This window comes from Cucurbita pepo, chromosome 13 (genome assembly GCF_057944985.1).
Source record: "Cucurbita pepo subsp. pepo isolate OVF chromosome 13, ASM5794498v1, whole genome shotgun sequence".
In the NCBI taxonomy this organism is placed as follows: domain Eukaryota; kingdom Viridiplantae; phylum Streptophyta; class Magnoliopsida; order Cucurbitales; family Cucurbitaceae; genus Cucurbita; species Cucurbita pepo.
The window spans coordinates 2088007-2102518 of NC_141810.1; the positions used below are offsets into that span (position 1 = coordinate 2088007).

At 37.4% G+C, this 14512-nt stretch overlaps 3 protein-coding genes across 3 annotated transcripts; 1 reads left to right on the plus strand and 2 right to left on the minus strand.

Annotated features, from left to right (window-relative positions):
• Positions 1-511: 511 nt before the first annotated feature.
• LOC111808949 (Nuclear transport factor 2 (NTF2) family protein) lies at positions 512-2962 on the minus strand. Its single transcript, XM_023695201.2, has 6 exons — positions 2544-2962; positions 2349-2463; positions 1049-1124; positions 922-973; positions 782-836; positions 512-714 (listed from the first exon to the last, which is right to left on the minus strand). The coding sequence occupies exons 1-6, from the start codon at positions 2892-2894 to the stop codon at positions 536-538; spliced, it is 828 nt and encodes a 275-aa protein (XP_023550969.2). The 5' UTR covers positions 2895-2962; the 3' UTR covers positions 512-535.
• A 1900-nt stretch (positions 2963-4862) lies between these two features.
• On the plus strand, positions 4863-8062 carry LOC111808947 (uncharacterized). The gene is made up of 3 exons (XM_023695197.2): positions 4863-5888; positions 7194-7742; positions 7827-8062. The coding sequence occupies exons 1-3, from the start codon at positions 4983-4985 to the stop codon at positions 7926-7928; spliced, it is 1557 nt and encodes a 518-aa protein (XP_023550965.1). The 5' UTR covers positions 4863-4982; the 3' UTR covers positions 7929-8062.
• Positions 8063-9163: 1101 nt separating this feature from the next.
• Positions 9164-12360, minus strand: LOC111809079 (homeobox protein BEL1 homolog). Its single transcript, XM_023695422.2, has 6 exons — positions 12138-12360; positions 11805-12050; positions 11078-11697; positions 10542-10924; positions 10307-10367; positions 9164-10143 (listed from the first exon to the last, which is right to left on the minus strand). Exons 3-6 carry the CDS (start codon positions 11624-11626, stop codon positions 9406-9408), a joined length of 1731 nt encoding a protein of 576 aa, XP_023551190.2. The 5' UTR covers positions 11627-11697; positions 11805-12050; positions 12138-12360; the 3' UTR covers positions 9164-9405.
• Between the last annotated feature and the right edge of the window lie 2152 nt (positions 12361-14512).

The window sequence follows — 14512 nt, forward strand, 5'->3', positions numbered from 1 at the left end:
TTTCGCAATTTTAATTTCTTTTTTCTTCCGACTTTTCTTTTTATTATATTATATTAAATTAAAAATTACAACACCAACCAACTCAATCCAAAATAATTTGGTTGGATTTATTATTTAATAAATATTATTTATTTTAAAAAAATTTATAACCACGACAATTGAACTTAGTCTAAAAGATATTCCAACCAAATTTAACCCAACTACGAGCACTTCTAAACCTTTTCTTCATTATTATCATGTCATCAATTAAATAATAAAAAATATATTTCAACCATATAAACTAATTATGACCCATTTTTGTAATTTAGTGTACGATGAATTAATATTGAAATAAATAAGAAAGAAACGTGGAATGAAATTAGAATTTTATAGTGCGATCGATAGCATAATCCATAATAATAATAATAATTGTTAAGCGAACATGTCTCTCCACAATAGTTTGGATGGAGTTTGATCGTCCAATAATAATAATAATTGAATGCTGGCCTAAAAGAGAATTTGCAATTGAATTTATTTATTTATTTATTATTATTTTTTAATTGAAGAAGCCTATAACCGAACGTAGCAATTTGAGTGTAAAAACAAACATTAGAGAGCCACAATGTATAAAGGTTAGATAGCTCCTCAAGAGGCTGTGCAAGAAGAAGTTGTAGAGAACTACGCAGATCTTGGCCAGCCACCTTACCCAACGCTGGTGGGAAAGTTTCATCATCCCTGCAACACCCATAATGTCATGTTTGTTCATCAAGATCTATGGCTTAAGGTATCCAAAATGACTTACATTTATGAATTGCTGGATACTGAGCAAGCAAGGAGGTTACCAGCTTCATCATACCCTGATGATTTGTTTACACAATTTGTATGGATTATACTCATTTTATGTGTTGAAATTGCTGGGAGTTATGAGTTGTGTGTACTCACCAAGATGAGATGCCCCGCTTTTACTTGTGGTTCTATTATGATTTGTGCCTTCCTGCATAAGAGTTGCATGTAAGATAGCGAGGAATTGGTTGAGATAGGTATTGAGTTTGTGTGTTGGTTGGTTTACTGTATGGTTCTTTGTTCGTTGTTGATGTCTATGAAGGTGCAACCTTGGGTGAAGGGGATCTTTGTGTTCTTCCACACTGTTGAATGATGACCAAGTTTGTTGATCTATTAGAATCATAAGAGTTGGAGGGATGATGGTAGATAGAGATGTTCACGAGTGAGGTGGGAGCAGGGAAGTCTTTGTGTCCCTGTCCTCATTGCGGGCGAGACCGAGACCGAGGCCAAGAATAGAGACGAGAATGTAATCTTCGTCCCAGTCCCCACCGCAGACGAGGCGGAGGCCAAGAACAGGGATAAGAATGTAATTTTTGTCCCTGTCTCCACTGCGGGTGAGGTCGAGACCAAGAATAGGGATATGAATGTAACCTCCGTCCCTGTCCCCACACGAGCGAGGTTGAGGCCAAGCATAGAGACGAGAATGTAATTTTCATCCTTGTCCCCACCGCGGGTGAGGCCGAGGACAAAAACAGGACGAGAATGTAATCTCTGCCCCTGTCCCCACTGCGGGAGAGGCCAAGGGAAAAAACAGGGACGAGAATGTAATCTTCTTCCCAGTCTCCACTGCGGGTGAGGCTGAGGCCAGGAACATGGACGAGAATGAAATCTTCGTCCTTGTTCCCACTGCGGATGAGGTCGAGGCCAAGAACAGGCACGAGAATGTAATCTCCGTCCCTGTCCCCACTGCAAGCGAGGCCTATGCCAAAAACAAGGATGAGAATGTAATCTTCATCCCTATCCCCACCGTAGGCGAGGCCAAGACCGAGAACAGGGACAAGAATGTAATCTTCGTCCCTGTCCCCACCGTAGGTGAGGCTGAGGCGAAGAATAGGGACGAGAATGTAATCTCCGTCCCTGTCCCCATCGTAGGCGAGGCCAAGGCCAAAATCAAGGATGAGAATGTAATCTCTGTCCCTGCCCCCACCACGGGCGAGACCGAGGCCAAAAACATGGGATGAGAATGTAATCCCCGTCCTTCCTTGCGAAAACAGGGATGAAAATGTAATCTCCGTCCCTGTCCCCATCACGAGTGAGGCCGAGGCAAAGAATAGGGACAAGAATGTAACCTCTGTCCCTGTCCCCACCGCGGGCAAGACCGAGGCTAAAAACACGAACGAGAATGTAATCTCTGTCCCTGTCCCCACCGCAGGCAAGGTAAGGCCAAGGCCAAAAACAGGGACGAGAATGTAATCTCCGTCCCTGCCCCGTTTCACTTACGTCGAAAAATCTCTCCCAACTCTCTCTTCTATTCTCCATTTAAACATGGATTCTAAATAGACATCTCTAATGATAGATAGAAGTACCTAGATGCCAAGTTGCTCCAGCCCGAGACGTGCCACTTTCATAGACGTTACGAAACCTAAACTTCACATCCGGACCCATACTTTGAGTTAGTTCTTTAAAGAACTTGAGAGCAGCCTGCAAGTAGGTTCCATGGACTATCAACAACAGATTTCTTCTCTACATTCATACTAGTATGAACGAGAACACAAAAATACCTCCTTCCCTATAAATGGTTCATCAAACAAGGAGTCCTCAATAAGGCAATCTTCTGACATGTAACTACTCAATTCCTTCAACTTCTTTTCATTGATGCACTCGTACAATTTCTCAACCATTTCTGATGGAGAATTTGAACATGAATCTAAGCTACAACCCGAGCCGTCCTTTAAGCACGACGACACGAAACGGGGCTTAACGTTGGTGGCTAATGTGTAGCTTGTTTTCCTAAGCTTCTTTTGTTGAAACAAAGATGAGGGTCTCTTAGGGATGGATGTATATGCAAATGTTCTAAATGGTTGGGAGCCCAAGGTGAGAGCTTGAGGAGGAGGGCTCGTAATAAGGGCCATTGTGAGTATTAGTTCATTGCAGGAGGAGGATGGATGGCGGCCTCTTATGAAGACTCACCCAAGAAAGTGCTTTAAGGAACTACAAAAGGGTTCAAAGATGGTGCCATTTTGGTGCAAATGGGTTAGGAATATCACTCATTTTGCCTTGGGAGCTAAGCAAAGAAGCTTTTCTCTTATATGGTTTGGTTAACTTGAAAATGTTCGTTCAATGGTGGATAACAAAACATTTTTTATAAATGGTAGAAATCTTTCCGAAATAAACGAGTTTTGAAACTGTGAAACTTTGATGTGTAATAAGCCAAAGGAGACAATATCTACTATCATGGCTCATGCTATTACAAATGTATCAAGGTCAGACATCGAGTGGTGTGCTAGCGAGAACGTTGGGCTCGCAGGCCGAGATGGTGAATTGACCCAAAATGACTTTTAAAGTCATTTTTTTTTAATTACCTTTACTCTAATTATTATGAAAAATGATGTTTAACCATTTTATTTGATTTTTTAAAAAGGTTACTTTTCAATATATATATATATATATATATATATATATATATATATATATATATATATATATATATATATATATAATTCCTACCCTAAATATTGTTAAAACAATAATATAATTAAATTTATGGTAGTCTATTAATTTCACTTTTAAGTTAAACAGTTATTTAACTGGATTAAAAAGTCATTTTCTCGTAATTAATATTGATTTTTCTCTTAATTACCTTAAGCCGGTATTATTATATCCAAAAATACGACCTAAATTTATAGGGTATTATATTGGATAGGTAACGATAAATTAATTTAATAAAAAGAATCCAAATAAAAATTGTTTTTTTCTCTTTTTAGAAATGCATTAATTAATTGAACATATATTTTTTAAAATTAATAAATAATGAAAAAAAAAATTAATTAAGACCAACCAATATCTACTTTTACTAATTAAATTTTATCCTTCTAATAATTAAAATTAGGGAATAATTCTGTCATTTGAAACATAATTTAGTGCCTCCCTAATAATATACTAATTTAAGATTTCCCTGAAATATTAATATCTTAATTTGAATTAGTGAATAATTAACTTTATTATTGAATTTTAATTTTAAATCAAATGAAATGACTCCAAAAGGAAATAATAAAAAGCTATAAAAATGCATTTTTAGCTGTCTCATTAATATATTGTGTGGAAATTTATTCTCAAAAATAAAAATAAATAATTTTTTTTTTCACTTTAAATTTTCATAAAAAATAAAATCAACAATCTCCTAAAACCCAATTCATTTAAATGAAAATAAATAATTTTGATTAAAGGAAAATGATTAAAATTTTTGAAATTTCAATTTTATAAAAATACCAATAAAATTTAAAACGTTAGAACATTTTTAGACAGAACTTAATTATTGTAAAAAAAAATTTAAAAATGTTAATTTATAAAATATTTATTTATTTATTTTTAGAAAGTTAATTAAGATTTACCGTTTAATATATATTTTAATTGAAAATTATTTTAAAGAGGGGTAGAAGAATAAATAATAAAAATATAAATATTAAAACTAAATTAAATTAAAATAAATATATCGTAAATAAAAACGAATTTTTAAAATTAATAATTAAAATATTCAACAAAATCTAAATATTTTCACCCCTGAAATAGGGTTGTTATGATTTATAGAATTTTTTAATATCTAAAATAATTAAAAAAAGAGTAAATAGAGGCCAAAAGGTGGACCCCACAGGTAAACCAGTCCAGTCTATTGAAGAACCGCGTAAAATACAGAGTGCAAAATTATCCTCTACGACGCCCTCATCAGTCATCCCACAATTCTCCACCGTCCGATTAATCCCCTCCTCATCTCGTTGCTCGATCTGGGCCTATTAATTATCTCAACCGTCCAATTTTACACAAAACCCAAAAAGCTCTGTGATCCCTTCGCCTCCTCTGTCACTCACAAGACCGCCCTTCTTCATCGCCTTTACTCTTTTTTCTCTGCAAATCTCTTAAATTCCTTCATTTTCAATCCGCATTGTTTAAAGGGTCCGATTGGGATTTTCCGATCACCCGATTCTTCTTCTTCATTTTCAGAAATGAAAGATTCAGAGAAAGTGTTCTGGGATCCGATGAAGAATCCCGCCGGAAACAACCGCATTGCCGCCTTCAATTCTCCGTCCAGAGCCTCCTCTAAGCTTCTCTTGTATCTAATCTTCTTACTCTCTTTCACTTACTTCATTTATTCTCTCAAACTCCTCTCCTCCTCCCGCCCCTGTTCCGACCTTCAATCATTCTCCGCCTCCTCCTCCGCCACCGCCACCGCCATACATTCACTCCTCAATCTCACCGCCGATGACGCAATTTCACTTCCGCCCCCAATACAGACATTACCCACTACCAATCGGACGGAGATTCAACATGTCGTATTCGGAATCGCTGCGTCGGCGAAGCTGTGGAAACAGAGGAAGGAGTACATCAAGCTTTGGTTCAAACCGGAGGAGATGAGGGGGACGGTTTGGTTGGACCGGAAAGTGAAAACCGATGAGGATTCCAATGACCTCCCGCCGATTAGAATCTCCGGCGATACCTCCAAGTTTGCGTATAAGAACAAACAGGGGCATCGATCGGCGATTCGGATCTCGCGAATCGTGTCGGAAACATTCCGTTTGGGTTTGAAAGACGTGCGGTGGTTTGTAATGGGCGATGACGACACCGTTTTCGTGACCGAGAATTTGGTTAGGGTTTTGAGGAAATATGACCATACGCAATTCCATTACATCGGAAGCCTGTCGGAGAGCCATTTGCAGAACATATACTTCTCGTATTCAATGGCGTACGGCGGCGGTGGGTTTGCCATTAGCTACCCGTTGGCGAAGGCTTTAGTGAAAATGCAGGATCGGTGTATACAGAGGTACCCCGGATTGTACGGGTCCGATGACCGGATGCAGGCTTGTATGGCGGAGCTGGGCGTTCCACTGAGTAAGGAACTCGGATTTCACCAGGTATGATTTTAACTAAATTCTGGTTTGGGTTTGTTTGTTCGTTCCTGGTTTTGGTGGTTCCATTTTGTTACCGACATTTTCTGGAAGCAAAATTCGCTGTGGATGGCCCGAGTTAGGGCGGGTGGTTAGCTAGTCATCTCCTCACTTTTTTTAAATTTTTTTTAAATTTTTTTTTTTTTTTAAAAAAAATCTTTTTTTAAACAGAGAAGCCTTGTTTAAATTTTCTCGTTCGCTGAAGAGACACTAACTAAAGAGACACCAGACACCGAGACGAACGGTCTCTTTCTATGGCAATGTCGAATCTTCATTTCGATTCCTGCAAGAAATTCATAGCTTTCGCTTGATTTAGGTGTAGAAATCTCTATTTAAGAATGAGGAATTTAGAATTTTGATAAATAATTAATTGAAATTTGACTTAAATTTAGGATTTCATGGAATTTTTGGGTAGAGTTTTTCTTTATTTATTTTTTATTTTTTTATTTTATTTTTATTTTTTAATTATGACCTACTTAAGAATAGGTTCTAGAAGTTAGAAGCAAAGACCAATTGTGGAAGGGATGGAAAGAGGTTTCTCTGTTAACGAAGTTTTGTAGTTTTGTGTACTAGTCAGGCAATGTGCCAGAGGATTGTGAGATTATAAGGGTATAGAAACATCTCCCGAGTAGTAAAGACGCTGGCCCTCAAGGGGGGTGGATTGTGAGATTATTAGGGTATGGAAACCTCTCCCGAATAGCAAAGACACTGGTCCTTAAAGAGGTGGATTGTAATATTATTAGGGTATGGAAATCTCTTCCGAGTAGCGAAACGCTGGCCCTCAAGAGAGTGGATTGTGAGATAATAAAGATATGAAAAACTCTCTTAAATAGACTCGTTTTAAAACTTTAGGAAACCTTGAAAAATTCTCAATTATATATCAATTTTGAATTTAAAATGTAGTATTAAAATAGAATAAATGATAAATAAAATTTAGGGTGTTTTTTCAGTTGGGCGAAAATGGGTGAAATTTTTAAATACTAAAAAATAAAACATAAAAGTCACCGAAGATCTAGTATTTGCTTGTCGGTATAGTGTGGGACCCACCTTGTCGAAAAGACAAGACCTGTCATAATATTAAAGTTTGTTGTGTAGTGACACGTGTCGTTGATTGCGTGGTCCCCACTCACCTTTTCAACTGGAGTAGTGGAAACTTTGAAAACAATCGTAAAAATGTTTTGAATTTCTTATTTGGTTGTTGTAATTATTGACAATGTTTGTAATTTGAATCTTGTGTTTGTATTTTGAAATTTAATTGAATGATCCTATCAGTACGATGTCTACGGGAACCTATTCGGCCTGCTCGCTGCCCACCCGATCGCGCCATTCGTGTCGCTTCACCACCTCGACATAGTCGAGCCGATCTTCCCCAACGTCACACGTCTCCAAGCTCTCCAACGTCTTTCAATTCCAATGAAGCTCGATTCAGCAGGTCTAATGCAACAATCCATATGCTACCACAAATCCAACACTTGGACCATTTCCGTCTCGTGGGGCTTCGCCGTCCAAATCTTCCGTGGCATCCTATCGCCGCGTGAAGTCGAAATGCCAGCTAGAACATTCCTCAATTGGTATCGTCGCGCTGATTACAAAGCCTATGCATTCAACACCCGACCCGTCAGTCGAAATCCATGCCAGAAGGCATTCGTGTTTTACTTGTCCAATGCTGCTGCACAAATGAACTCGACGACAGGGCAGACGGTCAGCAAGTATACTCGACACCGAGTGACACAGCCGTCGTGCAAGTGGAAGAGCCCGAACCCAGGTCGCATCGACATCGTCAAGGTGGTGAAGAAGGCAGACCCGAAGTTGTGGGACAGAGTAAGTAGTTTGTATAAAAAAGACATTAAAAATGGTGTTTGAAAGCTTTTGGGAATGATTATGGTTGTGTTGTGTTTTTTGCAGTCTCCGAGGAGAAACTGTTGCAGAGTGATGAAATCAAAGGAGAAGAAGACGATGATGGTGGAAGTTGGAATATGCAGAGAAGGTGAAATCAGTGAAGTTTAATTAATGGAGATTCATCTTTTTTATTTTCTTTTCTTTTTTCATAATTTTTTCTATGTATTTGAATATACAAATTAAGGCTGTATTCCATTACTTTATATATAATTTTATCTAAATTATTGTACAATTTTCACTAATTTAGTATGTAAAACAACGTGAACACCCCCTCGTGCCTGACTCTGGTACCATTTGTAACAGTTCAAGCCCACCACTAGCCAACCAACGTGGGATCTCACAATTCACCCGCTTGGGATCTAGTGTCCTTAGTGGAACACCATGTGGGTCCAGCGTCCTCGCTGGAACACCACTCGGTATCTGGCTCTGGCACCATTTGTAATAGCCCTAGCCCACCACTAGCCGGGATCTCACAATCCACTCCTTATGGGTCTCCTCGCTGAAACATCACTCGGTATCTGGCTCTGGTACCATTTGTAATAGCCCAAGCCTACTACTAGTTGAGATCTCACAATCCACCCTTTGTGGGTTCCGCATCCTAACACACTCGGTATCTGACTCTGGTACCATTTGTAATAGCTCAATCCCATCACTAGCTAGGATCTCACAATCCATCCCTTGTGGGTCTAGCATTCTCGGTGGAACGCCATTCGGTGTCTAGCTGTGGTACCATTTATATCAGCTCAAACTCACTGCTAGCAAATATTATCTGTTTTGACCGTACATATCGTTGTCAGCATCACGGTTTTAAAATGTGGTGAGCTTTAAACTGGGCTTTTGTATTTGTTAAAAGCCCATTTATCATTGCTTGATGTTTGTGGGTTTAATCCAGTCATGCCTCAAAAGTGTAGTAAAAAACGGACTTAAGTATCCAACAAAAGGTGTACTTTGTTCAAGGGCTCCACAGGCCTTAGGGGAGGCTCATGGTATACTTTGTTCGAGTGGAGAATTGTTGGAGAGGAGTCCCACAGTGGCTAATTAAGTGAAAGATCACGGGTTTAAAGTGAAGAATACTATATCCATTACTATGAGGCTTTTCTACCGAAACCAAAAGTAAAGTCATAACTACTTATGCTCAAAGTAGACAATAGCATACCATTGTAAACGGTCGTGATTCCTAGCAGAGATCAAACTGTTAACGTTTAGAACGAGAATTGATATCTTATAACTGAACTATGCTCAAATTGAAAAGTTATTTACTGATAACCCGACTGAAAGTTGTTCCGACTATTCAACTCTCTTCCACAAATGCATCTAATATATCTCCACCACACATTCAATACTAAATGCAAAGATAAATGATATTGAACTGAAAGAATAACACCATTTTTGAAGCTTAGAATGAGATGGAGAAATAAAGAGTGAAACAAGTAGCAATAATTAATAATCTAGCCCTCTCCCAAGTATATAATAAGGCTTTATGTATATTATGTATTGGAGTATTTGAAGCTATTCGGTTTCCTATACCTAAAAAATCATAGTTTTCGGCTGACCCATTTGATCTTTTCGGCTGATTTCGAGGTCATTACCCGGCCAAATCATGAAGCAATTGAGCACCCATCAAGTTTCTATAAGGAAGATTCTGAGTCGTTTCTCCATCTAAAAGAGAATATTGAACTGGTTGGCATTCTTCGATATGATCTCTTGTGAAGAAAATGGAGCTTTGAGTCGCTGTTGCGGCTGATGTCACTGGTGAGAAGGCGATGCTCACACCTTCGCTGACGTTCTTCCCGCCTGCTGCATGTTGTTGTAACCCTAATGTCAACGACACACTGCTACTACTCCCGTTGTTGAAATGTTGATTGTTGTTGTTGAGGTACGAGGAAACTCCGCAGCTATCGTGGTTGTAGGACGAGAAGTCGAGCTCCACCATGCCGAATGCATCGGTAGCAATCCGCCCAAAGGTATGGTTATGGTTGTTGTGGACGTGTTGCCCTTGATGGTTTTGCATGGCTTTCATGGCTCTTGAATCATTCTTCTCTGAGTTATTAGAGATGATCGAAGAGAGACCTTCCGAATCTATTCTTAGGAGTTGGTCCGACGTCGGCTTCCGATCCTCCACCCCCGTCGGGATCGATCGTTGACCGTCGATCTCGTCGTCGAAATCCATCATCCCGTCGAAAGAGTTGTTGCCATTGTTGTTCATGTTGTTGAAGTTGGTGTTATCAATTTCTTCTACTTGTTCCTTTGTTTCCTCTAAATACATCTCCTCCACCATTGGCTTCCACAGCCTCACCCTCGCATTAATGAACCAATTCGACACCTAAACCAATGACAAACAAAAACATCACAAGACAAACATCCTAAGACAACAAAAACCAAATCTAATCATTACCCATTTCATAAAAATGAGGTTTAAACGTTTATAATTCATCAAATCATTAAAAAAAAATGTGGGGTTTTCTAAGAATTGTCTTGGGACTTGCCTGGCTTCTTGAGAGACCAGTTTGGCGAGATAAAATGTGTTTATCCACATCGCTAGGGTATCTACAAAAGTTCCGACGACATTAATCGAAGAGATTTAAATATAGAATTAAACGTCTTATAACTTAACCATGCATCCAAAAAATTCGAGTACTTGATCAAACAGCTTCGATTTCGATACCGAAATTGTTCGATCGAGTACTCGAAACTTAAAGTATGAAGCGAGAGAGTCATTACGGGTGAAGAAAGTGTTCGAAAAGCCAAGCACGAAGAACCGAGACAGAACGCTCGGGGAGGCCACGTTGAGGGCGCCAAGGATGGCTTTCCATGACACTGATTTGATGGAAAGCTCTTTGTTGCCTTAAGGCTTGATCAATCACTCTAAGCCTTGGCGTTTCTCCTCTTGTGGTACCAGGTGCAATTGGATCCTTTTCTCCCATTGCCTTTTTTGTGGCTTGAATTTGCCCCACAATTCCATCTTTTAGGCTCCTAAAATGCTTCGACATCGCTTTCGATGCCAACGCCGAGTACACCCTCGCCGCCCCATTCCCGGCCACCGCTTCGAACGATGCCACCACCGCCTTCATTTGCTCGCAATAATGCCTATACCTTCTTTCAACCTACAAAGATCAAATCTTTTTAAGTACCCAGATACCGATTTAACAACTTCAGAGTTCATAACTCAACTAAACGCCCCGAGCGGCCCATAGGAATTTAAAGTTTGGATTTTTACTCCGACCCATTTGAAGTAAAGGGCGGTTATGTAATTTTACCTCTTCAAGCAAGGAAAAAAGCTTGGTTTTTCTCTTTTGCAATTCCATGAAATCAAGCGATTGAAGAGAGGAGTTGGTAGAAGAAATGGCTTGGTTTTGGTGCCTATTGTTCATATCATTGGTGATTTCAAGGCTACAAAACTCATAAAGAAGCTCTTGAGTTGGGGCCAAGAATTTGGAGTTTCGAAGCTGAAAAATGGCCAAAGATGATTGTTGGGTTCTTAATTCAAAGGATTGTAACCCAATAGAAGAGGGATTAGTGGAACTAAGAGACAAAGAAAGGCCATGGCTTGGTCTCTCGTTTGCTTCACATGGAAACACACATCTCAACGACGAATCCGCCGCCGCCGCCGCCGTCGTCCCCCAAGGCCCAACCACCATCAAGTGGTGATGAAACTCATCATCGCCGCCGCCGCCAGACTCGTTGTTCACTTGCAAATTGAACATCTCCGCCGGTTCGGTGCTGGATCCAAACCCGGGTTGGATCTGGTTGGAATTGTAATAAAATCCACCAACAACCATCTCGTTTGATTTGTCTTCTCCAGCCATGAACTAAAAAGAAAAAGGGTTTGTTTCAAATCCGACAGCTTCTTGTCGTTCCTTATTTCTTGGGATCTAAGCTGCAAAAACCAAAACAAAATTAAACCCACTTGAATTCATGGATTTAAGGTATTGGGTAGAAAAAAGTTTCAATTTTTATCGAGTGTAGAGAGAGAAGAGAAGAAACCCATATAAGGAGGAGGACGGCGGCGGCGTAGGCGGCGGCGACGGTGGAGGAATCTTTGTGGGGTGGTTTCTAATTTGTGAAGTGAATTGGGAGAGAAAGAGGTATAATAATAATAACGATGATGATCATGGGTTGTACTCTTACAACAATTTTCTCTCTCCTCTGCTCTGAAAATCTGTTGTTTTTGGTTGTTTTTGTGTTAATGGGTGAATTCAGAAAGGGATAAATTGGTCGAAAATAGGGTTCCTAGAAACAAAGACAGAGAATCATTAATGTTTTTTTTTTTTTTTTTTTTTTATATAAAAAAAAAAAAGAAATAAAAAAGATGATTACTTTATGAAGAAGTAGAGAGAGAAAGTGAAGGAGCCGCCATTGTTACGATCTCCAATGGTGAAATTCCATGGATTCAATGGAAGAACAAGGGAGATGTGGGCAGGCTTTTTCAGAGAGATTGGGAGAGATTGGGAGAGATTTACAGAGAGAGAGAAATGTTCCCAAAATGAGGGACTGTGGGAAGGGAAGAGAAGAGAGGAGAGGGGATGAGGTGGTCCTCTCATGGCCATCTAATTCTCATTTAATGCCTCTATTAAACCCCTTCCCCCCACCCAATTCCCCTCTCTTCCAAATATTATACCCCAAACTCCACTCCACGCGCTCCCCGACCCACCCGTCTCGGTACCTTATAAATCTTTAAACTTTTTCCGAGCGATATATGAGAATAAGATGTCTCATAATATAGTTTCGGTGGAATAGTCAACAAGAATGAACAATTAGAATGGACCGAAGAAGCTAAAGAAGAACAGTCTGAGATTTAGAGTAAATCAAATGAATATGTACCGATCAAGTAGGGTCTATTGGCTTGACCTCTATTTGCGGGGAAATCATCACTTTTCGTTAAAAAAAATTCACATATAATTTGAGAGATCGAAGCGCTCCCTTAAACAAATACGAAAGAAAGAAAATAAAATAGCATGAAAATATTATATATATATATTTTGTTGGTTTAATTTTAATAAGTCAAATTATTTAATATAGTTTTTGGATTTATTTTTGTAATTAATATTAATAATTATTCTCAATTCAATAATTTTAATAAAATCATATAAAATTTTAATGGTGAATAATTGGTATGGTCATACAAATATAAAATAGTATTTATTAATTATTTTAAAAAAGTATCGGAAAAATTTAAAAATTAAATTTATAATTTAACGTACATTTATTTTGGCATGTTATGGCTAGTTAATTTTATTATATCAATTTATGAGCTTATAATAAATTGTCGTGGAACAAATGTCTGCCACGTCATTATGGGAACTATTGCTTGGATGTTGGTCTTACCTTACATAATTTTCTCCCAGTCATATTTAAAATTAATTAACAATTAAATAAATAGCTAAAATTAAAAGCAAAATCAAGTATGGTACGATACACCGTTTCAATGCTATTGTTACGACGCATCAGCATTGCTCGACGTCATGAATCCTTGTTTCATTTTTTTTTTTAAATGTTTCGTGAATAATTTGTCTTTTAATCCATGACACTGAAAATACAATGAACAGTCTCTCGATACTACTCGATTTTTTTATATTAAAACTTGATATCGTACCCTTATAAAAATATATATATATATATATATTTTTTGAAATTATTATTTTCTAATAAAATTAGGAAATATTATTCTAATTATAAATAAAATAGTTTTGAAAAAAAAGTTAAAAACACAATAATAAATTTAATTTTGAAAAATGTTATTAAATACTTTTTAAAACCATATAATTATTAGTATTTTTTTATATTAAAATTTGTATTTTTATCGAAAATCAAAAGGAGCGTGGTGTACGCGCGGAGAGAGAGAGTGGAAAAGGGAATAAATTTTTGTGTGCAAAAGCATGTGGTCCTATTAAACCCAACCATTCTCCGCCGTTTACTAATTTCTCCCCTAGCCCATTACGTCATCATTTCTACTAACCTACGCCATCCTACTCTCGGCGCAATTTAGAAATCCCACATTTTTAAAAAATTAAATACTCAATTACAGACCATATTTTGTCTCCATTCATATGCTGGATAACAAGGTTAATCAAAATAAGATTACTCCAAACCCGAACACATGTAATTTTAAAATTCTTAATTCGGCCACAAAAAAATGAAAGCACGAGTTCATTTATATACCTTTCATTTATTCAAACATCATAAAATATTAAAAAAATAAAAAAAAATACAATACAACATTTTAAACATTTTTTTTTTTAAATTCAAACGTCTGAACTCTTAACCAATGATATATATTTTATGTCACGTGAACGATGGTATAATATGAAATAAAATTTAAAATTGAGAAATAAAATAATTTAACCTTAAAAAAAACAAGAACAATAATAAGAGAGAGAAAGAGGGTAGAATCCTGTGCAGCAGCGTACTGACACGAAAACTAAAGAAAAGTGAACAGCTTTTCTCACAAGTTTGATGGTCCTTCTTTCCTTAATATTTTATTTATTTATTTATTTATAATTCATCTAAAAAATAATAAATATTAAATATTAAAAATGAAATAAAATATACTATAAATCAAATAAAAATAATAATATTGAGATATATTCCATAAATAATATATATTTGATAGATAAATATCTTTATTAATTTAGTCGTTGATATTATTATTATTATTATTATTTATTATTTTTGCATGGACCATTCTAGTTTAC